Raw genomic sequence first — 22,671 nt, 5'->3', positions numbered from 1 at the left:
TAATGCTGATTACCTGTTAAAATAACATTCTGAAATGTTGGGTTAAAATATACAATTAAGGTTCATGTCACCTGTTTCCTTCCACACTTTCCGAAGTGGCTACTAGAAAAATCTAGATTCCATTCACAACTCACTCAGTGGCTCTGTTGGCCAGTGGGGCTCTAGAATTGCTGGGGATCAGCCCCTGAGCAGGGAACTCCACATTTTTTTAAAGATTTATTTTATTATTTTTAGTGGAAAATCAAATATACAGAGAGGAGGAGAGACAGAGAAGGAGAGACCTTCCATCTGCTGGTTCACTCCCCAAGCAGCCACAACGGCTGAAGCCGGGAGCCAGGAGCCTCTTCTGGGTATCCCACATGGGCTCAAAAACTTTGGGCCATCCTTGACCGCTTTCCCAGGCCACAAGCAGGGAGCTGGACGGAAAGTGGGGCTGCCGGGATTAGAACCGGCGACCATATGGGATCCCAGCGTGCTCAAGGCGAGGACTCTACCATGCTGGGCCGGAAATCCACGTTTTTTTCAACAAGCAGTGGCAACCCTATCTGCCAATCACCCTTCATTTACATAAGAAAACAGTGGAAAAAGAAGGCACCCACCAGAGAGAGAGGTCTCAGGGTCCTCCTCTCTGAGCTCCAGGAGCCTGGAGCCCCGAGGCAGGAGGGACTTGTCCTGCAGGACCTAGCAGCACAATGGGAACCAACCCCGAGAGTCCACCGCCCTCTGCTCCGCCACTCCAGAGCACCTCCAGGGACTTGAGCGCCAGTGCTTCTCCTTGGGCACATGGAACCCTGGGATAAAAAAGGCGGGAGTGTGCGGGGTGATTCTGAGAACCCTCTGGGAAGGTTCGTCGGTGAGGCAGACCTCGAGCCACGGCCGGCCACTGCCTGGAGCCTGCGGGGGCGCGGCGAGGAGTCGCCATCGGCGCCTACTTGGAGGGGCGCCTCTTGTTGAAGATGAGGAAGTCTGAGATGTCGTGCCACACGTTGCTGTCGTCGTAGAGGTAGGTCATGGAGGACTGCAGTGACGGCTGCAGCGTGGAGCGGTGGTACTCAAAGAGCCACAGCACCAGCCCCCAGATGACCGCCGTGTGCAGCGGGAACGGGTCCCACTTGAGCTGAGGGATGTAGCCTTTCTCCACGCCCAGGCGGCACAGGGCAAACAGCGCCCGGGAGGTCAGGTACATGTTGATCTGCAGGGAGAGAACGATGAGTCTGACCAAGGAAGGCAACAGCCAAGGGCAACTTTTTTTCCTATTCCTGCCCTCCACCCCCACGGTGCACTGGCTCAGAGTTGTCATATACAAGATGACTGGATGTTGGGAGAGAGTGCTGGAGCACTGTGGGTTAAGCTGCTGCTTGGGACACCCACATCCCAGATGAGAGTCCTAGTTGCTGAGCTTCTGACCCAGCTTCCTGCCTCGGAAGGCGGCACATGATGGCTCACGCACCTGTCCTCGGCCACTCATAGGAAACCTGGGTGGAGATCCTGGATCCTGACTTCAGCCTGGCCCCTTCTCAGCTGTTACGGGCATTTGGGGAGTAAACCAGAAAGCCTCAGTGTCTCTCTCTCTCTCTGTCACCCTGCCTTTCAAATAGAGAAGTAAATCTTGGGAGGAGGGAAGATAATTTTAAATGAGACATATTGACATTTTAATTTTTCTATCTCTTATATACATTTTCTTTAGAAATTAAAATATTTTACAGAGCTGAAAACAAATGGTAATCTGATATCAACAATATGATCTACAAGAGGAAAAAAATGTTTCAAAGCTTAAAATGTGGGCCTGGCATGGTAGCATAGTGGCTAAAATCCTCGCCTTGCACGCGTCGAGATCCCATATGGGCTCCACTTCTAATCCTGGTGGCCCTGCTTCCCATCCAGCTCCCTGTATGTGGCCTGGGAAGGCAGTCGAGGATGGTCCAAAGCCTTGGGACCCTGCACCCGTGTGGGAGACCTGGAAGAGGCTCTGGGCTCCTGGCTTTGGATCGGATTGGTTTACCTCTGGCCATTGTGGCCACTTGGAGAGTGAATCAGTGGATGGAAGATCTTCCTCTCTGTCTCTCCTCCTCTGTGTATATCTGACTTACTAATAAAAAGAAATAAAATCTTAAAAAAAAAGAAACGAAAAGAAAATACCAAGAGAAAATGGGCAAAAGACATAGAGAGACTGAAAAGGCTCCACGGATGGAAAACAAGCAGATGAAAAGATGTTTAACATCATTAGCCATCAGGCAAATACAAATTAAAAGTGCACCGAGCTAGCACTATACCCTAGCAATCTATCAAAATTGCTAAATAAAGAATGTCATAAACCAAATTCTGGCAAGGATGTAAAGAAACCAGATCACTTGTATATTCCTGGTGGGAACATAAAACAGTACAGTCACTCTGGGACTCTCTGGATGTTTCCATTGCTTTTGTTTGTTTTGTATTCAGATGTGCTTATTTATTTGAAAGGTAGAGTGATGTGGTGAAGGGGTAGATTTTCTATCCACTGCCTCAATCCCCATGTGACAACAACACAGGAGCACCCATAAAGGTGCTGACTCAAGCCCCAGCTCCTCTACAGTTTCTTTCTTTCCTTCTTTCTTTCTTTAAATATTTATTTTCATTGAAAAGGCAGATTTTACAGAGAAGGAGATATACAGAGAAAGATCTTTCATCTGTTGGTTAACCACCCAACTGGCCACAACAGCCAGAGCTAAATCGATCCAAAGCCAGGAGCCAGGGTGCAGGGTCCCAAAGCTTTGGGCCATCCTCTCTTGCTTTTCCAGGCTACAAGCAGGGAGCTGAATGGGAAGTGGAGCAGCCAGGACAAAAACCGGGATCCATATGGGATCCTGGTGCTTGCAAGGCAAGGATTTAGCCACTGAGCCATCACACCAGGCCCTATTCCACTTTCATTCCAGCATCCCTGCTGCCTGGGAAAGCAGCAAAAGATGCCCGAATCCTTGGCTCCTACACTCCTGGGGGAGACTGGATGGAGATCTGGGTATCTGGGTTGGCCTTGGCCAGCCCCAGTCATTGTAGCCACTGGGGAGTGAAACAGCAGATCTCTCTCTCTCTCTCTGTAAATCTGCCTTTCAAGTAAACAAACAAATCTGGGGAAAAACATTTCCCAGGGTAACAGTTCAGACTGGATCTTTCTTCTCTAACGCATGCACACAATGCTATATTACCTCCAAGCATTGCTTTCAATGTAACCTGCAAATTTTCAAAATGCATTTTTAAAAATGCAAAAATAAAAATTACTTTTGTAATTTCAGAATACTTAAGAAATTTGAGGGAGGTAAATAAAGGTGCTACCAACCTTTCATTTTGCAAAAAGATATTAAAAAACTACAGTAACAACTAGCACGAGCCTCATCACTCATCACCACTTCACACTTAAATCCAGGAAAAGAACCAGCCACAGGACAAAGGGCAATTTTTAAGGGTCTTAAGCGTTGTTTTATGAAAAATTTCACTTGGGTCATTTTTTTCCTCATAATTTTTTTTTAATCTTGGTGGTACCTGTGTGGTGCAATGACTAAAGCTTCCTCCCATATCAGAATGCTTGACCCAAGTCCTGGCTCCTCCAGTCTGGATCAAGCATCCTGCTAACGTGGACATTAGGAAATAGAGGGTTTAAGAACTTGGATCCCTGACATTCATGTGGAAGAGTTCCAAGCTCCAGGCTTCAGTCTGACCAAGGCCCAACTACTGAAGGCACTTCTGCCTCTCTTTCACTTTCAAGTAAAGTGAAAATAACATTCCAAAAAAATTTTTTTTAGGGTCCAACATAGTAGATTAATGGCTAAACTCCTCTCCTTGCACGTGCCGTGATTCCAAGTGGGCACTGGTCCTAACTCTAGCAGCCCCGCTCCCCATCCAGTTCCCTGCTTGTGGCATGGGAAGCAGTTGAGGATGGCCCAAAGCCTTGGGACCCTGCACCTGCGTGGGAGACTAGCAGAAGACTCCTGCCTTCGGATCAGCTCAGCTTGGCCATTGCAGCCACTTGAGGAGTGAATCAGCAGATGGAAGTACTTCCTCTCTACATATCTGACTTACCAATTAAAAAAAAAAAAGTCAGAGAGCAACATGCATCACACATTCAGAAGCCAATGAATTCCAACAAACTGCTTAGTTTAATGAAGGGGAGGAGAGGGAGACAGTGACCTTCCTGAGGTCACACAAAGACCAGTGGATCACAGACCTTGGCCATGACAGACAGCTAGGGGCTCATCCTTGTCAGCTCCCGCTCCCCTATCTTGGTACTTGTGCCACATCCAGAGCCCCCAGCCCCGGGTCAGGGAGGATCTTTACCTGGCTGTTGATGTTATTGTTCTCTCCAAATATCAGGTAACCCCCGATGAAGGCAGCCAGGAATGGATGCAACTGGTGGGTCTTGCCCTGTACGTGGGACTGCAGGCTGCAGAGAGCCTTGTAGGCGAACACAAAGTAGGCCAGGTTCCGGGAGTGGGTGTAGGTGGCCTGCAGGATGGTTCGCAGCTTCTCCCGGAAGCTGTACAAACACAGGGAGCCCCCCATGAGCACAGGCCCACTGGAACAGGCCAACAGCTCACAGGCCTCTCTGTCCACCTTGTCCTCAGGGCTGCCCGCTGGCTAGATTTGGTCCTGGACTGAATTCTACCTCCTCAAAGAAGCCTTCCCTGACTGCTGCACATAACATAATGCCCTTCATAATCTGTTCCCTCGCCCTGCTTGTCTTTCCCTTTGTAGCTCTTACTACCAGCTGCTTTGATATTTCTATGCTGGAGCACTTTCTTTCCCTAATTTCTGTAATCCTGTCCTACCCAGTGAAAGCTATAGTTAAGTGGTACCTAGATTTGGTTTGCTCATGTAAGAGTCCAGAAATGACCTGGCACACAGTAAGGTGCTCAATAATTACACGTGAAGGAATGAGGTCCCTACTGTGTGCTGGATCTGGGAAACAATTTGGAGAAAAAAAATCTGCTTGCTGCACTGATGGAGAAGGAAATGTGAAATAAACCATCTCGGGCAGGGGGGGGAGGGTATTTGGCTCAGCAGCTACGACACTGCTTGGGATGCCCATAGCCCCTGCCAGAGGGCCTGTGTTGGACAATTAGCTCCTTTTTAAATTCCATCTTCCTGCTACAGGGTACCCTGGAGGCTACGAGAGATGGCCCAGATGCCTGGGCTCCTGTTGTCCAGAGGGGAGACCTGGATTAACTTCCAGGCTTCCCGACTTCAGCCTGGCCTATTGTAGGCATTTGGAGAAGGAACCAGCAGGTAGGAGAATCTTTCTCGCACTCTGTTTCTGTGCCTTTCAAATAAATGAAAAATAAAGATATAAAAGTTAAGAGGTTTAAGAGACAGTGACAAGGACTTCCTGAAGTCCAGAGAAGAGGGGCATCACTTTGCAGCAGGGGGGCTCAGCATGTGCAAAGGCCCTGGGGAGGGGGCAGGAGCTTGGCAGTGAGGGACACTGTAGCTACGGACAGAGAGAGCATGGCGGGGAAAGACCAGGTGAGAAGCGCTGGGATGGAATCCGCTGAACTTGGTCTGTCCTGAGAGGTGAACATGGAGTGAGTGGGTCAGTCATCTTAGCTTCTCAGAAACACTAGGGGGCACCAAGTGAAGGCACAAAGAACACTCCTCTCAGCTGAGCAGGGGCAACCTCAGGCACCCTTAGGGCTGGGGATTCAGGTCAATTCCCATAGGCAGGAGGGAGTGGCCAGCCAGAGGGCCATAAGTCCCTGGGAACACTGTCCACACACACACTCCTTAGCCCTATCACAGTCACCACCAAAGTGCCAGCCATGACTATTGCTCGCCTGGATTTTTTTTTCCCCCAGTTTTCTAAGATATGTATTTGAAAGGCAGGTGCCTTGCCTTAGCAGGGAACTGGGTCAAAAACGAAGCGGCTGTGAACTGAACCAGCACACTCTGGCAGGGGACGCGTGCCGCAAGTTGACTGCCTAGTCTCCTGTGTCAACGTTCACCCCATCCACCTGACTTGTTGCTGCTGCCTTCTCGTGTGTGCTCATCTGTCCACGTGTTTCCCCTCACCCCACCAGTGTGTTCTTAATCTGGTAACAAATTCTTCACTCCTGCTGTCAGAGCCTTAGTGGGAATAACAGTACCTTCCTGCTCACAATTTCAGGATGTGCCCCTCCGTACCTGGAATCTGGACAACAGGACCCCCTGCTCTCATCCTACCTGCAGCTCCTCAGCTCTATCTCCCTCAGAGCCCCTCAGGCCTCTGCACTGGCTATTCCGCAGCTCTTGCTTCTGGGAGCCCCTCGGCCAGCGTGGTCATCGCCAAGTCTCCTCTTCAAATATCACTTCCTCAGAGAGCTTGCTCGTGTAACTCTGCAACACTCCCTACTTCCAGCAACTTTATTCCTCACTTACTAAATTTCTTTTCCACCACTGCAAGACCATAAGCTCTAGGAAGAAAAGGAGTGTTGTTTGTCTCGCTCTTTGCTATCCTGAATAAATTAGCTCAATAAATTAAAACAGGGCCTGGCGGAGTGGCCTAGCGGCTAAAGTCCTCGCCTTGAATGTGCCAGGATCCCATATGGGCACTGGTTCTAATCCTGGCACCTCCACTTCCCATCCAGCTCCCTGTTTGTGACCTGGGAAAGCAGTCGAGGACAGCCCAAAGCCTTGGGACCCTGCACCCGTGAGGGATGCCCGGAAGAAGTTCCTGGATCCTGGCTTTGGATTGGCATAGCATCAGCCGTTGCGCTCACTTGGGAAGTGAATCATTGGACGGAAGATCTTCCCCTCTGTCTCTCCTCCTCTCTGTATATCTGACTTTCCACATGGGAGACCCTGCACCCACATGGGAGACCCAGAGGAAGCTCCAGCTCTTGGCTTCCGCCCAGCCAGCCCATATTGTCACAGCTATTGGGGAAGTGAACCGTGGATGGAAGATCTCTCTGTCGCTCTTTTGTTCTAACTCTGCCTTTCAAATAAATAGATCTTAAAAAGATAGAGAGAGAGAGAGAGGGCTAATAGCCAAGATAAACAAATGAACAGATAGAATGGAAAGGGAAAATCTTGCCAGTTGGCTCAGGCTGACTGAGTGCCCTTCCTCTAAGCTCCAGGTGAGGCTCTCTACTTGGAGTTCCCCTGAGAAGACATTTCCTGCAAAGTGCCTTGAAGCAGTTACAGAAGATTGGAAAAGAAATTCAGGACACATTTCCTAGAAGTCTGTCTGCAGGGCGGGGAGATGAAGGTTGTGGGGACAGAGATAGAGGCAGTGGGGAAGAGGAGAGGGCATTCCTAGACTGGGGTACTGGCTGAGCAAACGTGCCAGGCACAAATGGGGAGTGGTGGCAGACAAGGGCACTCCAGGATAGGTCCTGCGGGGACACAGATGAGGTCCCGGCTGTGCAGCTGGGCATCTTTGGAAGCCAGTGAGGAGCCAGGGGTCATTGTGAGCAGGGGCATGAGATCCAAGCCTGATTTCTGCAATGTGATCGGGGCGACAGGTCAACCCAACCCCAGAGCTACCCCAGCCGTCCTGGCACTTTGAGCTAATCACATTCTCTCCCAGCTGGCAGGGTATTCAAAGGGGTGTGTACCTGCCGCTCCTGAAGAGGAGGGTCATGACCAGCGCATGGGGGGCCCGGATCTTGACTCCATAGCTGTGGGGACAGAAGAAGGCAGTTACTATGGCATCACCACACTCTGGGCACTGCCAACCAGCCCCTTGTTCCCATCTTGCTCTCTACGGCCACTTCTGCAGGGAGCAGTAATGCTGGCTTTGCTGTTGGTCCTGTTTCACATCCTGCCCTAAAATTCCCCTAGGGATGGCCTTGAGCTTGTCACCCTGCTGAGTCCCTGTTTCTTCAACCATAAAAAGAAGGTTAAACTTCAAGGGCTGGTGAAGTAGCAGAGGATGTGGGTAAAAGGTCACCACTGTTCCTGCTGAACTGGCTTTGTGGAGCTCCTCCTTGGACTCCAGGCTGAGGTTCTCTCTGCAGGCAGACTTACCTTAAAAAAGGGGGGGGGGGATCTTGGGGCCAGCATTGTGGCATAATGGGTGAAGCCACTGTCTACCACATGTTAACACACGTTAATTACCCATAAGGTTTCAAGTACCAGCTGCTCCACTTCCTATCCAGTTCCCAGCTAATGCGCCTGGGAAAGCAGCCCGTAAACCAATGTGGGAGTCCCAGATGAAGCTCCCGTCTCCTGGCTTCAACCTTGAACAGGTGTGGCTATTGTGGCCATTTGAGGAGTGAACCAGCAGATGGAAGCTCTTTCATTGTCTCTCCCTCTGTAACTCTGCCTTTCAAATAAATAAAAAAATAAACCTTAAATAAATAAATTATATATATATATATGGCCCAGCACGGTGGCCTAGGGGTTAAAAGTCCTTGCCTTGCATGTGCCGGGATCCCACATGGGCGCCAGTTCTAATCCCGGCAGCCTTGCTTCCCATCCAGCTCCCTGCTTGTGGCCTAGGAAAGCAGACGAGGACGACCCAAAGATTTGGGACACTGCACCCACGTGGGAGACCTGGAGGAGGCTCCTGGCTCCTGGCTTTGGATTGGCACAGCTTTGTCTGTTGCGGCCGCTTAGGCAGTGAATCATCGGATGGAAGATCTTCTCTGTCTCTTCTCCTCTCTGTATATCTGCCTTTCCAATAAAAAAAAAAATAAATAAATCTTTAAAAAAATACACATAAATCTCATCCCATTACTCTTAGTTTAAAAGCCTCTAACACTGGGCCTGCCCATATGGGATTGCAGCCTGTGCAAGGTGAGGAATTTAGCTACTAGGCGACCAAACCTGGCCCTGGGCAGCGATTCTAATCCTGGCAGGCCTGCTTCCCATCCAGCTCCCTATTTGTGGCCTGGGAAAGCAGTCAAGGATAGCCCAAAGCCTTGGAACCTTGCACCTGCATGGGAGACCCAGAGGAGGCTCCTGGCTCCTGATCAGCTCGGCTCCAGGCATTGTGACTGCTTGGGGAGTGAGCCAGCAGATGGAAGATCTTCCTCTCTGTCTCTCATCCTCTCTGTATATATGACTTTCCAGTAGCAATTAAAAAAACAGGAAGCCTTTAACATCTTTCTACTGCTCATAAAATAAAATCTTCACAACCTCAAAACTACTGCAGGTCTAAGAGGCTGGTGCTGTGGCACAACAGGTTAGGCCTTGCTTGTGATGCTGGCATCCCCTATAAGAGTGCTGGCTTAAGTGGGCATCATGCCACTTCAGATCCAGCCTCCTGCCTGGGGAGGCAGAAGCAGGCAGTCCAAGTACTGGGGCCCCTGCTAACTATGTGGGAGACCCGGATGGTGCTCCCAATTCTTGGCTTTAGCCTGGTGCAGACTCAGCTGTTGGTGGCCATTTGGGGAGTGAAGCAACAGGTGGAAGATTCTCTGTTTTCTCTCAAATTAAGTCAATCAAGCACTGCATGACTTGGCCCCTAACCACCTGTTCCTGAGCCCGTAAATTCTGCTTTGGTTACCTGGGCCTTCCTGGGACTCCTCTGTCCATCTGCTTCTTCTTGGCCTGCTAGCCTATGCCCAGACTGTTCCATCTGCCTGGAGGTCCCTGCCCCTACTCCTCACGAAGCCTCCTTTCCCATAGCTCTCTGGGATCACCTGGGGCCTCTGCAAAGTCTCCCTGACATGCTAGCCAAGGCATTGGGGAGATTTTTGGTTTTATTTTAAGATTTATTTATTACAATTGGAAAGATTTACAGCAGAAATATCTTCCATCATTGGTTTATTCCAAATGGCCACAACAGCTGAAGCTGAGATGATCCAAAGCTGGGAGCCAGGAACCTCTTCCAGGTCTCCCACATAGGTGCAGGATCCCAAGGCTTTGGGCCGTCTTCGACTGCTTTTCCAGGCCACAAGCAGGGAGCTGGATGGGAAGCAAGGCTGCCAGGATTAGAACTGGCGCCCATATGGGATCCTGGCACATGCAAGGCGAGGACTTCAACCACTACGCTATCATGCCGGGCCCTAATCTCAGGATCTTAGAACTTCATCTGAGTCGCCCATGTGGTTGGCAGGGGTCCAAGTACTTGTGTCATCATCCTCACCCAGGCTGTTAAGCAAGAAGCTGGAGGCGGATTCTTCAAACAGTTATTAAGTAACATGGACTTCCTTCTACCTATTCAGAACACACCTCTCTCCTCCATAGGAGAACCTCAACTTTGTAAAAGTGTACTAAAGGGCCCAGCGCTGTAACCTAGCAGTTAAAGTCCTTGCAGTACACGCACTGCAATTCCATATGGGCACCAGGTCTAATCCTAGTGACCCCACTGGAAGAAGCTCCTGGCTCCTGGCTTCAGATCAGCTCAACTTTAGACACTGTGGCCACTTGGAGAGTGAGCCAGTGGATGAAGGATTTTTCTCTCTATGTCTCTTCTCTGATAAAAATAGATAAATCATTTAAAAAAAAAAAACACTTTATACATTCCAAAATTCTTTTTAAGATTCAAACTCTTCACCCAACTCTCACCTCCTCATGTAAGCATCTGGAATTATGTAAAAAAAAAAAAAAAAAAGACTGCATTCTACTATTATTTTAACTGCACTTAAATGAGTAGCAGACAGAAAGAAAATGGTATTCAGCACTGAGGCCTTGACACAGAGCAGATGGTGTCTGGCGTAGTGGTTAAGGGGCCATTTGGAATCCTACATCCACGGTGGAGTGCCCAAGTTCAAGTTCAAGCTCAGCTCTTGATTCAGTTCCCACAAACGCACACTCTGGAGGCAGTAGGTGATTGCTCAAAAAGTTGGGTCCTTGTCACCCAACTGGAAGGCCCAGATTTTTGAGTTTCTTGCTCCTGACTTTGGCCTGACAATGTCTCTTGCCCTCTCAAATAAACAAATAAATAAAAATTTTTATAAAGCTGTGCCCAGTGAAATAGCTCAGGGGCTAAAACCTCACCTTGTAAGTACTGGGATCCTATATGGGTGCTGGTTTGTGTCCCAGCTGCCCACTTCCCATTCAGCTCCCTGCTTGTGGCTGGGAAAGCAGTCAAAGAAACCTTGGGACCCTGCACCCACATGGGAGACCCCAAGGAGGCTCCTGATACCTGGCTTCAGATCGAATTGCCTCAGCTCCGGCCATTGCAGCCATTTGGAATGAACCGGTGGATAGAAGATCTTTCTGTCCTCCTTTCTTTCAGTAAATCTGATTTGCTTTTCCAATTAAAAAAAATAATACGCTCTGCTATGTTTAGCTGTGTGAAATTGGACAAATCACTTCACCTCTCTAAGACTCCCTTCTCCCAGAAATACAAAGTATTCCTGAGGCATACATTAGCTTGGCGGTAAAGAGCCTAAGAAGCCCGTGTCCCACACTGGACTGCCTGGCTTTGATTCCCAGCACAGATTTCTGACTCCACTTTTCCGCCTATATACAGACCCTGGGGGCACCAGCATAACTCAGATAGTTGGATCCCTGCTGCCCACGTGGGAAATCTGCACAGAGTTCCAGGGCCTGGGCTTGACCGTGGCCTACACAGGCTGTTGTGGGCAACAGAGGAGAGAGCCAGCTAATAGCGGAGTATCTATCCATTTCTGTCTCTCAAAGAAATAAATAAGTAGTTTAAAAAACTGTATTCAGGGGCCCAGCCTGATCGCTCAACAGCTAAATCCTTACCTTATAAGCACCAGGATCCTATATGGGTGCCAGTTCATGTCCTGGCTGCTCCACTACCCATCTAGCTCCCGGTTTATGGTCTGGAAAAGCAATAAAGGATGGCCCGGGGCCTTGGGACGACCAGCAAGTGGGAGACCTGGAAGAAACTCCTGGCTCCTGGCTTCTGATTGGCTCAACTTCAGTTGTTGTGACCACTTGGGAATGAACCAGTGGATGGAAGATATTTCTCTCTCTCTTTTTCCTTGTAAATATGATCTACCTTTCCAATAGAAATAAATAAATCTTTTAAATGTATTCATGCCTTCTTTTTTTAGGATTTATTTATTTTTTATTGGAAAAGCAGATTTACAAAGAGAAGGCGACAGAAAGAAAGACCTTCTATCCACTGGTTCGCTCCCCAAGCGGCCACATAGGCCAGAACTGAGCCGATCAGGAGCCAGGAAGTAGAAGCCTCTTCCTGAGCTTCTATGCAGGCGCAGGGTCCCAAGGCTTTTGACCATCCTCAACTGCTTTTCTAAGCTACAAGCAAGAAGCTAGAGGGGGAGTGGAACTGCCAAGACACGAACTGGCGCCCATATGGGATCCTGGTGCTTGCAGATGAGGATTTAGCCATTTAGGCCATTGCACTGGGCCCTGTACACATTCTTAGAAAAAAAAAAAAAAGGGCATCCTTATTTCACACAGTTGTTTCTAGTAGGGATGGATTAAACCACTGCTTAGGCTACCCCCATCCTGTATCATGGCCCTGGTTTGAGTCATGGCTACTCAGCCTGTGATCCGGTCTCCATCCTGGGAGGCAGCACGTGATGGCTCAAGTGCTGAGACCTCTGCCACACCCTGGTGTGGGAGAACCAGCTGTGGTTCCTGGCTCTGACCAGAGCTGGCTGTTTTAGTCATTTGGTGGGGATGAACCAGCAGATGGAGGAAGATTTTCTCTATCTGTAAGCCTGCTTTTTAATTAATCTCTTAAAAAAGAAAATAATCAGTTTTAAAAATATAGTTAAAAAGAGGGGCTGCCATTTGGCATAGTGGGTAAAGCCACTGCCTGTAAAGTCAGCATTTCATGTGGGCACCTGTTGGTGTTCCAGCTGCTCCACTTCTATTCCAACTTCTTTCTAATGACCTGGGACAAGCAATGGAAGATTGTCCAAAAGTTGGGGCCATTGTTACCTATGTCGGAGACCTAGAAGAAGCTAGTTATTCCTGGCTTTGACCTGACCCAAGCCTGACCACTGCAGCAATCTGGGGAGTGAATCAGCAGATGGAAGGTATCTCTCTGTTTCTCTCCCTCTGTAACTCTTTCAAATAATATATAAAATTTTTAAAATAAATATATAAATCTTAAGCAAATAAAGCCTGAGTCCAATCACAGGGGACTCCTGGGTAGATACAATTGGGCCTACCATGGCATGGAATTGCACACAGTTATAATAGACCCAGCCTGGTGTATGTGCACTGATTAGGGGGTTGGGGGCATCTGCGATTGGGACAGCAAGATGTACAACAGCATGTCAGCGTGGCAAGGCAGGCATGCAACCTAGTGGTTAAGATGCTTATTTCCTCAGGGTGCCTGGGGGGGACCACCAGCTCTGACCCGCCAACTCTAACTTCCTGCTAATGCAGACCTAGGAGGCAGGTGTTTCAAGTAACTGGGTTTGTACTACCTACATGGTAGACCTGGATTGAGGCCCTGGACCCTGGCTTCAGCCTGGGTCAGTTCTGGCTGTTGTGAACATTTAGGGAATAAACCAGCAGATAAGGAGAGTCATTCTCTTTAATAAACAAATAAAAATTGAAAACGAAAACAAAGGTGTACGGAACAATATGTGTTTGCTTGCATCCTTTTTCTGAATCTGGGGTGACGTCTAGGCAAGGGGATTGGGTGTCAGAGGGATGGGGTGGGCAGGAAATTTTTTAGCTGCTAACTTTCTCTGTTACCTCATTTATGAAGGAAGGGGATTGATGGTGCTAATAACAGAATGCTGGTGTCACTGCTGGATTGGACATCCTGAATGTCTCACCTCCCCGCCTTGCACTGGGCAGGGGACCTGGGACCCGCCACCCCAGCAAACTCTTCCTCTTCCCTTGGCACCTTCCAAAGCCACAGTCCTTTCTCCTGAACCCTGAAGCCCGCCGCCTCCTCCATCGGCCACAGCTCCATGGGCTTTCCTTCTAACCCAAACACAAGCCAAACGCTGATCCAAACTCCCCACACTTCCCTAAAGTCCTCAGACTTGGGCTCCCTAAGGTCCTCAGAATGGGACAAGCAGCTGGTCACTCTCCTGTGCACAGTATTACTCCTGGAACTAGGGGTGCCCTGGCTTAGAGAACCCATGGGACACAATCCCAAAGACAGGCACAGGTCCTGTGAAACTCCAGCCTGAACAGACTACATGGAGAGCACATTTGTGACAATGTGAGCCCTGAACGGACAACAGTCATGCTAGAGAATTATTTTTACTTTCTGAAGTGCATAACTGAGCCTATAGTGCACATTGAAATACTTAGAGGTGGCTGCATGGAGTTCCTGGCTGCTGCCTAGGGCCTGGCTTACTCCCAGCAGTTGCAGACATTTGGGGAAAGAATCAGTAGTTGGAAGCTCTCTTTCCCTCCAAAGGTCTGCTTTTCAAATAAATAAATATATAAAAATAAATAGCATTTGTGAGGCCAATATCAAAGTGAGTTAAAGTTAACAAAGTGGAAACAGCTTAGTCATCCACACTGGTCTCCCTGTGTTCACGGCCTCTTTCGTCACAATCAGGGTGTTCTATTCCACCCCCACACCTTTGTTCAAGCCATTGACTTGCCTCACTTCGGACGCCCTTTTCTCCCTGACAAATTCCCGCTCAGCCTTCAAAGCTGTCGCCCTCACTGCCTCTGCTGAGCACTCCCGACCACCCGGTACTGTTGTGATGATCCTATTTCTAAGGCAGACAGACACAGACAGACACAGAGAGGTTTCCCCTGCACTGTTCACTTACCAAGTGCCTGCAAACAGCCAGGGTGGCCAGGCCAAACCCAGGAGCCTGGAACTCCATCCAGGTCTTCCACATGAGCGGAGGGAAACCAAGCGCTTCAACTATCACCTGCTGCCTCCTAGGATGTGCACTTGCAAGAAGAGGAATCACGACCTGAACCCAGAAATTCCAATATGGGATGTGGGTATCCCAAGCCAAACACCCACCCCGTAGCAGGGGAGGTTAATTATCAGTGTTTCATCTTGAACTTGAGATCCTTGTAGATGAGCACAGCATCTCAGCACTAACCAGCAGTGAGAATGACTGTCTCAGGGCACCCCTCCCAGGAGAAGTTTATTGCCTCCATTTTACAGAGAAGGGAAGTGAGGCCAGAAGAGGTGAAGGATCACTCGGCATTTCGATTGAAGTAACTGGGATTAGAGCCGAAGGACCTGACTGTACAAAGTGCCGGTGCTGGCCTGGAATGTCCTCTGGAGGCTTAGGGAGAGCTGGCGCGGGGGCGGGTGTACAGAGCCAACATTGGGCAATGCCTCTAGCAGTGGCATTACGACTCCAATTCCATCCTAGTTCACCCTGGGAATATGCTGGCAAAGGGGCTGCTTATGGAATCTCAGCCCCAGATCACACAGAGGAATGGCTAATAGGATCTGGCTAGCCCCAGCAGGGACCAGCTTCTACCTGACTCAAGAGTGTGCCCAGAAGCCGACAGCTTAGCCTTGGGCCTGGGAAATTCAAGGTTTGAATCTTGGCTTTGACCCCAACCAAGCGACATGACCCTAACCCATGAATTGACTTTCTAACCACTGGTTCTCATCTGGAAAATGGGGACAATGGCAATTCCCACGGTGCACCCTTACTAAGGCATCCAATAACTACTGGAGAATCCTACTAGGTGCGCGGGTTACACCAGTGGGCATAGCAGTCCTCATGAAGCTCACGTTGCTGCCAGAGATGTATCATTAAATCAAGGCACAGGGGTCAGCCCTGTGGTGTAGTAGGCTAGGCATCAGCCTGCAGCACTGGTCCAACAGGGGCACTGGTTTGTGCCCCAACTGCTTCATTTCTGATCCAGCTCCCTACCTGTGACCTAAGAAAGCAGTAGAAAGATGGCCTAAGAAAGATGGCCTAAGAAAGATGGCCCAAAACTGCGGGACCCCGCACATGTGTGGGAAACCCAAAAGAAGCTCCTGGTTTTGGATCAGCTCAGCTCTGACCATTGAGGCCATTTGGGAGAAAGAGAAAAGACCTCTCTGTCTTTCCTTTTCTGCCTTTAAAATAAAATTTATTTTTATTGGAAAATCAGATATACAGAGAGAAAGATCTTCTTTCCATTGATTCATTCCCCAAGTGGTTGCAACAGCCAAAGCTGAACCAATCCTAAGCCAGGAGCCAGGAGCCTCTTCCGGGTCTCCCACGCAGGCGCAGGGTCCCAAAGCTTTGGGTTGTCCTCGACTGCTTTCCCAGGCCACAAGCAGGGAGCTGGATGGGACATGGGGCCGCCAGGATTAGAATTGGTGCCCATATGGGATCCCAGTGAGTGCAACGCAAGGATTTTAGCTGCTAAGCTACTGTGCTGAGCCCAAATAAAATATATATTAAAGAAAAAAAAAAAACAAGATATGTAAGCGAACTACTTAGTGTCAGATCGTGACAAGTTCTACAGAGAAATGCAGATGAAGAGTTCAGGAAAGCTCCCAGAGAGGAAACAATGACACAAAGTCCAGAAAAAGGTGAGGGAGTGCACCAGGTCAACCACAGGTGAATGTAGCAGCCACAACAGTTATAGACACACAGGTGCAAGCCTCTCACACGTTTGACTCAACCCTCTGATAGCATCAGTACTGTTATCCTGCCCAGGTTACAGACATCGAGGTGACCTCAGAGGTCATGCCCAAGACTTCACAGGTGGGTGACCCGCGCCCTGCTGCCATGAGGGCACCAGTGCTGGAAAAACACAGACCTTTCTCAGGCATGGTCCTCGCTCTGGCCTGACTCTGACACCCTAGGTCCTCAGTACACGGAGACTGTTGTGCAGGAGGCTTAAATCAGGCCAAGCAGTTGACCTGCAAAGGGATGCCCACCCTTCCAGTCCTGCGGGTATGATGGCCAAAGCGACCTTAAGTTCGCCCAAGCAAATGTTTGCGGCTTCCTTTACATACACCGCGGCTTCTTTTACACTCAGGCCTCCCCAAGGCCACTTTGAAGGCTTAGCACTGGAGACCCTGCAGATAAGGTGACACAGGACAGGAGCCCAGGGATGGTTGCGGGCGGGCAGGCAGGCAGGCAGGCAGTGGAGGCAGGAGGAGTCCACCTGCCTGCTCCAGGTCAGAGTCCATTTCCCAAACTGTTTAGATATGGCCACAGAAGCCAGACAGCACCAAGGGTACACAGTGAGGCAGGTCAACCCCAAAAATTCAGGAGCTGGCCTGGACAGCACAATAGAAATGCAAGGCGCCGGCAACCAATATCCAGCTCCTGGTGCACCAATGGGACGCTCCGACACTTACAGGCACCTGGCGCGCTGGCGCCAGGCCTCGGAGGAGTTAGGTTCGTCCCTCAGCCCCCGGCCGGCCCGACGCCCGCCCGACGCCCCACTTACACGGCTCCGTTCCGAAAGCCTTTAAGTACAGCCAGGGCAGCGTGGTAGCGGCGCTTGCGTAGCAGTGTATTGACGGCCAGGAGCAGAGCCTGCAGCTGCGGCGGGGCGGCCATAGCTCGGATCGCGCGCGAGGTGGAGGGACGGAGCTGGACGCGCACTGACAGCCGCTGATTCCGGCTGCACAGCCCAAGGTGCCCGGGAAGCGCCTCACGTCTTTGCTCCCCTAGGCTGATTCTGCTGTCACTCATATAGGGAAAGCCAATCAAAGAACGCAGCTGTCTAGAACGCGGATGGGACGCTCCTCATCCTTCTGTGTGATTGGAAAGGACGAGAGAAGTTTGTAACCAATCGCAGTGGGCTCTGACTTCTCAGGCAAATCACCCGCCCGGGTTTGTCCCATCAGGAGGCAGTTTCCTCAGGGGCGTGTCCAGCTCGTGTTGGGTTTGGAAGGAGGCGTGTCACCTGTGGGCTCTTGCGTTTTAATCCCAGCACCTTGCCCACCACCACCATGCCCTCCACCTCGCTCCAGCTCTTCTCATTTCTACCTTCTCCACTTTCTGGGTTTAGCCCAAATGTCACCTCCTCCAAGAGACCTTCCTAGATGTCCCCACTCGCTGTCCTGCCTTTTTTTTTTCTTCCTAGGACTTTTCACACTTTGAAATTATGGATTTGCAGGCCTGGCGCTGTTGTAGGGTTTTTGACCCCGAATATGGCAGCAACCTCAATTCTTGTCTCGCAGGAAAGAAGAATTTTCGTTTTAAAGCAAGATTTATTAGAAAAAGTTGAGAAAGGAGACTCCTGTCCTAGTGACGGGAGGGGGCTTTGAGATAGAAGGGACCCGTGCATGGGGGTTGTTGGGATCTTTTTAAAGCTTTATTTCAGAAGGGGATTTTCCAAGGACAAAGGAATTTCCTGGTCCCCAGGTATCTGGTTTTGGGGGCAAAAGACCAGAGAGGTGCCAGACATAGGACATTGCAGGCCTTATGCATATGTGTATTACTTCCTCCTGCCCTCCTTTTAATGATCAGGAGATCAGCCTGAGACCCTCCCACACAATGGCCAGAGGTAATGGCGGGTACTTCAGGTGGGGAATTGATATGCTAATAGCACCCTTGTCCCTTGGAAGAAACGTGCTGTGGTGAATCTAAGACGTGGTGGGGAAATTCTCTTTTATATAAAAAATGGCTTGGGGACCCAGAATACCCTAACTGCCTACCACCCAGTCAAACTCCTCTCACGATGCGGTAGTTCAGTTGCAAAGTCCTCACCTTGCATGCGCTGAGATCCTAAACGAGCACTGGTTCTAATCCTGGCCGCCCCGCTTCCCAACCAGCTTCCTGCTTATAGCCTGGGAAAGCAGTTGAGGACCACCCAAAACCTTGGGACTCTGCACCTACATGGGAGACCCAGAAGAGGCTCCAGGCTCCTAGCTTTGGATCGGCACTGCTCCAGCCATTGTGGCCCCTTAGGGGAGTAATCAGCGGACGGAAGACCTTCCTCTGTGTATATCTGACTTTGCAATAAAAATAAATAAATCTTAAAAAAGAGAAATCGTGGATTTGCTACATCTTTACCATCCACTACTTCTTAACAAACTGAGCATGCCACGTGAGTGGGCTCTGGAGAAAGAGGAGCCATGTTGGGAACATGGGTCATGCCTGGTGATATTTTACCATTTTACCTGAGAGCCTCAGGGTAGGATCTGTTCTTTCAACTTTGCCCAGAGAAATGAGATGTGTGGTAAGAAGCAGCCCTGGAATGTTTCCTGGGCGCCACAGTTGGTTTGGTTCCTGCTTCATGAAACGTTTCATCTTCCCAGTGTCCTGGGCAGTGGGCTTGGTAACCATGCGTAGAGCTGATGGACCCCTGAGGCCTGGAAGCATGGGTAACTGGGGGAGAGGGTAAAGTGGATCTGCCGTGGAACCAGGCTCCAAAGCTTATTATGTTTTTTACTGTGTTAGCTTCCTAGTGCTGCAGGATAAACACCACAGATAAGATGGGGGTAGTTAGGGCCCCGGTGTGCTGGCCTAGCAGCTAAAGTCCTCTCTTTGAATGTGCCAGGATCCCATATGGGCACCGGTTCTAATCCCAGCAGCTCCACTTCCCATCCAGCTCCCTGCTTGTGGCCTGGGAAAGCAGTCGAGGACGAGGACAGCCCAATGCTTGGGGACCCTGCACCCATGTGGGAGACCTGGAAGAGGTTCCTGGCTCCCGGCTTCAGATCGGCGCAGTACTGGCCGTTGTGCTCACTTGGGGAGTGAATCATCAGATGGAAGATCTTCCTCTCTGTCTCTCTTCCTCTCTGTATATCTGACTTTGAAATTAAAAAAAATAAATCTTTAAACAAAAAAGATGGGGTAGTTAATCCATAGGAATGTGTTTGTTCAAATAATTCTCGAAGCTACAGGTCCCAGACCAAGGTTTCCACCAGTTTGGGGTCTCCTGAAAATTCTCTCCTTGGCTTTTTTTCTTTTTTTAATATTTTGAACTGTTTATTCAACTCTGTTTATATCTTTTTAAAATTTTTTTAACTTTTTCCATTTTTTTATTATATTTTTTATAATCTTTCCATAGTTAATTAGGGCAAAAAGGTTCAAGGGCTATATGAAAGTGGATAAGACTATTATTTCCATATTGTTTCCTTCATGTGTCTGAGATAAAGGGGGTATTAAGGGAGAAGCCCCACCCAGTTTCCCACCCTCCCCAGGTCCCGGATGTGGGGCATGCTCTGAGATTCATGCTCAAGTGGTTTTGATAGTTCACCAGTTATGAATCTCTGCCAATCTCGCCACTCCTAGCACGATGAGGTTGCTGAAGAATCCACTGATTGACATTGTCCATCATAGAGTCTCCGTTTCCCAGTATTTCACTGCCAACACATGCCTAATGCCGAAGACCAGCTCCGGCTGACTGAGAGCTTGCAAAGGATGCATGGATCGGCGAGATGATAGGAAGAAGAGATAAGACACGGACCACTATGGCTTGATGCTCATAATGGACAACTCAGAAAAGTTGCCTTCTTTATTTATACATAAATCATCACAAGCTTTTGCACAACATCCAATTGTTTCATTTTTCATTACATCATGGTTATGAAAATGCAAGCAGCAATCCTAAAAAATATTTTTCTACTTCAAAGAAAACTTTTTTTTTGACAGTGAAACTTGTTATTCTTCCAAGTTTACCTCCCCTTGTTGGGGACTTAGAAATTTGTACAACATAATGGTATTCATTAGACAAAGGTAGGTTTGCATTAGGAAAAAGGGTCCCATTCCATAAGGAATGTGGGTTCCCAAGGTAACCCTCAGACACAACAGAACAAGGCAGAAGTCACCCAACAAAGCTGCCCACCCTTTGGAGGACACAAGGAAAAGCTGGCTGCGAAGTCTCACTACTCTAAAAATCCAAGTCATTCTCTTAAACATGTCATAGAAAAGCAGAATACCCACTTCTGGCTGCAGAAAGTGAGCTGGCAAGAGCCATGCCATGTGCTGTACCGGCAGCCCACTCCCAGGGGCACACTCCCCGTCTGCATTGCACAACTGCCCACCCCACCCCACCCCTGCACCTCCCAGCACTGGCCGCGGTATGGAACTGATGCATGCTGGGCCAGCGGTCAGTGGAACAGAGGCACACCGTCCACCCTCAGAAAGCAACGCAGTGGGGCCCAGCGCGGTGGCGCAAGTGGTTAAGGTCCTCGCCTTGCACACGCTGAGATCCCATATGGGCGCCGGTTCTAATCCTGGCAGCCCCAATTCCCTTCCAGCTCCCTGCCTGTGGCCTGGGAAGGCAGTCGAGGACGGCCCAAAGCTTTGGGACCCTGCACCCGCGTGGGAGATCCGGAACAGGCTCCTGGCTTAGGATCGGCATAGTATCGGCCATTGCACTCACTTGGGGAGTGAATCATCGGATGGAAGATCTTCCTCTCTGTTTCTCCTCTCTGTATATCCGCCTTTCCCATAAAAAAATAATAAAAATAAATCTTTTAAAAAAAAAAAAAGAAAGAAAGCAATGCAGTGGACCAGCTTGTCCTCGAGGAACATCCCACTTGCTGTGCCCGATTTACTCAGGCACCACAGAAGGCTCCTTGTGCCTGCACCCACGAGAACTGTCACTGCCACACTGGCCTTCCCCTGAGCGCAGGAGTGATGGGATGTGCATGGACAGAACCCCAGGAATTCAGTCCAACTCAGCCTTCAATGGGGGGGCATGCATGGGTCCAAAACAGCTTGTCCACTCTGCTGGTGGCCTGCTACCTGTGGAGTGGAGTCACAGGATTGGAGCAGCATTTGCACGTTTTGGGACATAATGGAAATTTTCTCTCCCAAGGTCATTGCTGATCCAACAAGCGCACCTCTTAGTCGGGACTGTTCATGTGAACAGGTGTGAGATAGTGTGGGATCAACCCAAGCCTAGAAGGCCAGGGGCTTTGGGCAGGCAGCTGGCACTTGCTCTGTCTCTACTGGCATCTGTCGGTTAGCTTATTATTATTCGTGCTTGCAAATAATTGTCCTCCAAGTCCCACGTTTTCTGTGTCATCTGGGGCTTGGATAAAACAGCACCTAGAAACAGCACCTGGAATGGCAGCCTGTTTCCTCTTATAAATAAATAAATAAGACATGGCCCCGAGGCCCAGCCCAGCTGAGCCCACACTCCTGCCTCTCCCCTGGACTCCATGTAAACATGGAACTGGCACAGTTAGTACAAAAGCAGCAGCTTGTCTCCAGGGTGGGGTGGGTACAAAGGCGGGGTGGCCTTCCCTCACTCCTGTAGCCGGGGAGGCTGGCAGGACCTACCAGGCTTTGGCTCAAGGAGAAGCAGGGGAGGTCTCCCAAAAGCTCCCAGCTAGGGCCTTCGGGTTCTTCCTAGCATTGCTGGGAAATGCATTTCTTCCAAGTTAAGGGAAAATGGAAATTCCCTTTCTTGACCGATGACAGCCCTAAGGCCAGAGAGGCAGAGATGGCAAGAGGAAGGCCATAAGCCACTTAGGCAGAGAAGTGAGGACTGTGGTACCGGACTGGCAGCAAGGGCTCATTGCACAGTGGATGGCCAGAGCCTGCCCGCGGGTAGGAGGGAGGGAAGGAAGGAAGCCAGCAGGAGGGCATGGTCTAGAACCAGGAGACCCCGAGGCTCCAGGAGGCCTGACAACCTCTATTGCTTCTCCCACCACTGGGAGCTGCAAGGCGGGGAGCCTGGAGCTCAGCGGGCATCTCAAACGGGAGGCTGAGCTGTGTTGGCAACTAGAACGAGCCAGGCACTCTGCTCTCTCAGTGCTGTCCTTCTTCATCTCCCTACTTCAGCCTCAGGGCTGCAGGAGGGCTTCTCTGTGTGATTCTTGGCCTTGCGTTTGGTGGAGGGAAAGAAGAAGCAGGGAAAGTGTCCTGGGCTCCCAGGTTCTCGGCCCGACCTGGTGATGAAGAAGCAGAAACAGCAGCAACAACATGTGGTCCCCAGGGCTGAGGGGCAAGCAGGTGGGTGGGCTCCAGC

At 49.8% G+C, this 22,671-nt stretch overlaps 1 protein-coding gene across 1 annotated transcript; it reads right to left on the bottom strand.

The window, feature by feature from the left end:
* Nucleotides 1-436: 436 nt before the first annotated feature.
* Nucleotides 437-17,341, bottom strand: PXMP4 (peroxisomal membrane protein 4). Its single transcript, XM_040981625.1, has 4 exons — nt 17,185-17,341; nt 7,560-7,622; nt 4,309-4,507; nt 437-1,192 (listed from the first exon to the last, which is right to left on the bottom strand). Exons 1-4 carry the CDS (start codon nt 17,295-17,297, stop codon nt 929-931), a joined length of 639 nt encoding a protein of 212 aa, XP_040837559.1. The 5' UTR covers nt 17,298-17,341; the 3' UTR covers nt 437-928.
* Between the last annotated feature and the right edge of the window lie 5,330 nt (nt 17,342-22,671).

The sequence above is a fragment of the Ochotona curzoniae genome, unplaced genomic scaffold (assembly GCF_017591425.1).
Source record: "Ochotona curzoniae isolate NIBS_2020 unplaced genomic scaffold, NIBS_Ocur_1.0 contig_3520, whole genome shotgun sequence".
Classification (NCBI taxonomy): Eukaryota; Metazoa; Chordata; class Mammalia; order Lagomorpha; family Ochotonidae; genus Ochotona; species Ochotona curzoniae.
Note: the sequence above shows the minus strand (reverse complement) of the source record. Positions and strands in the feature narration are given on the sequence as shown.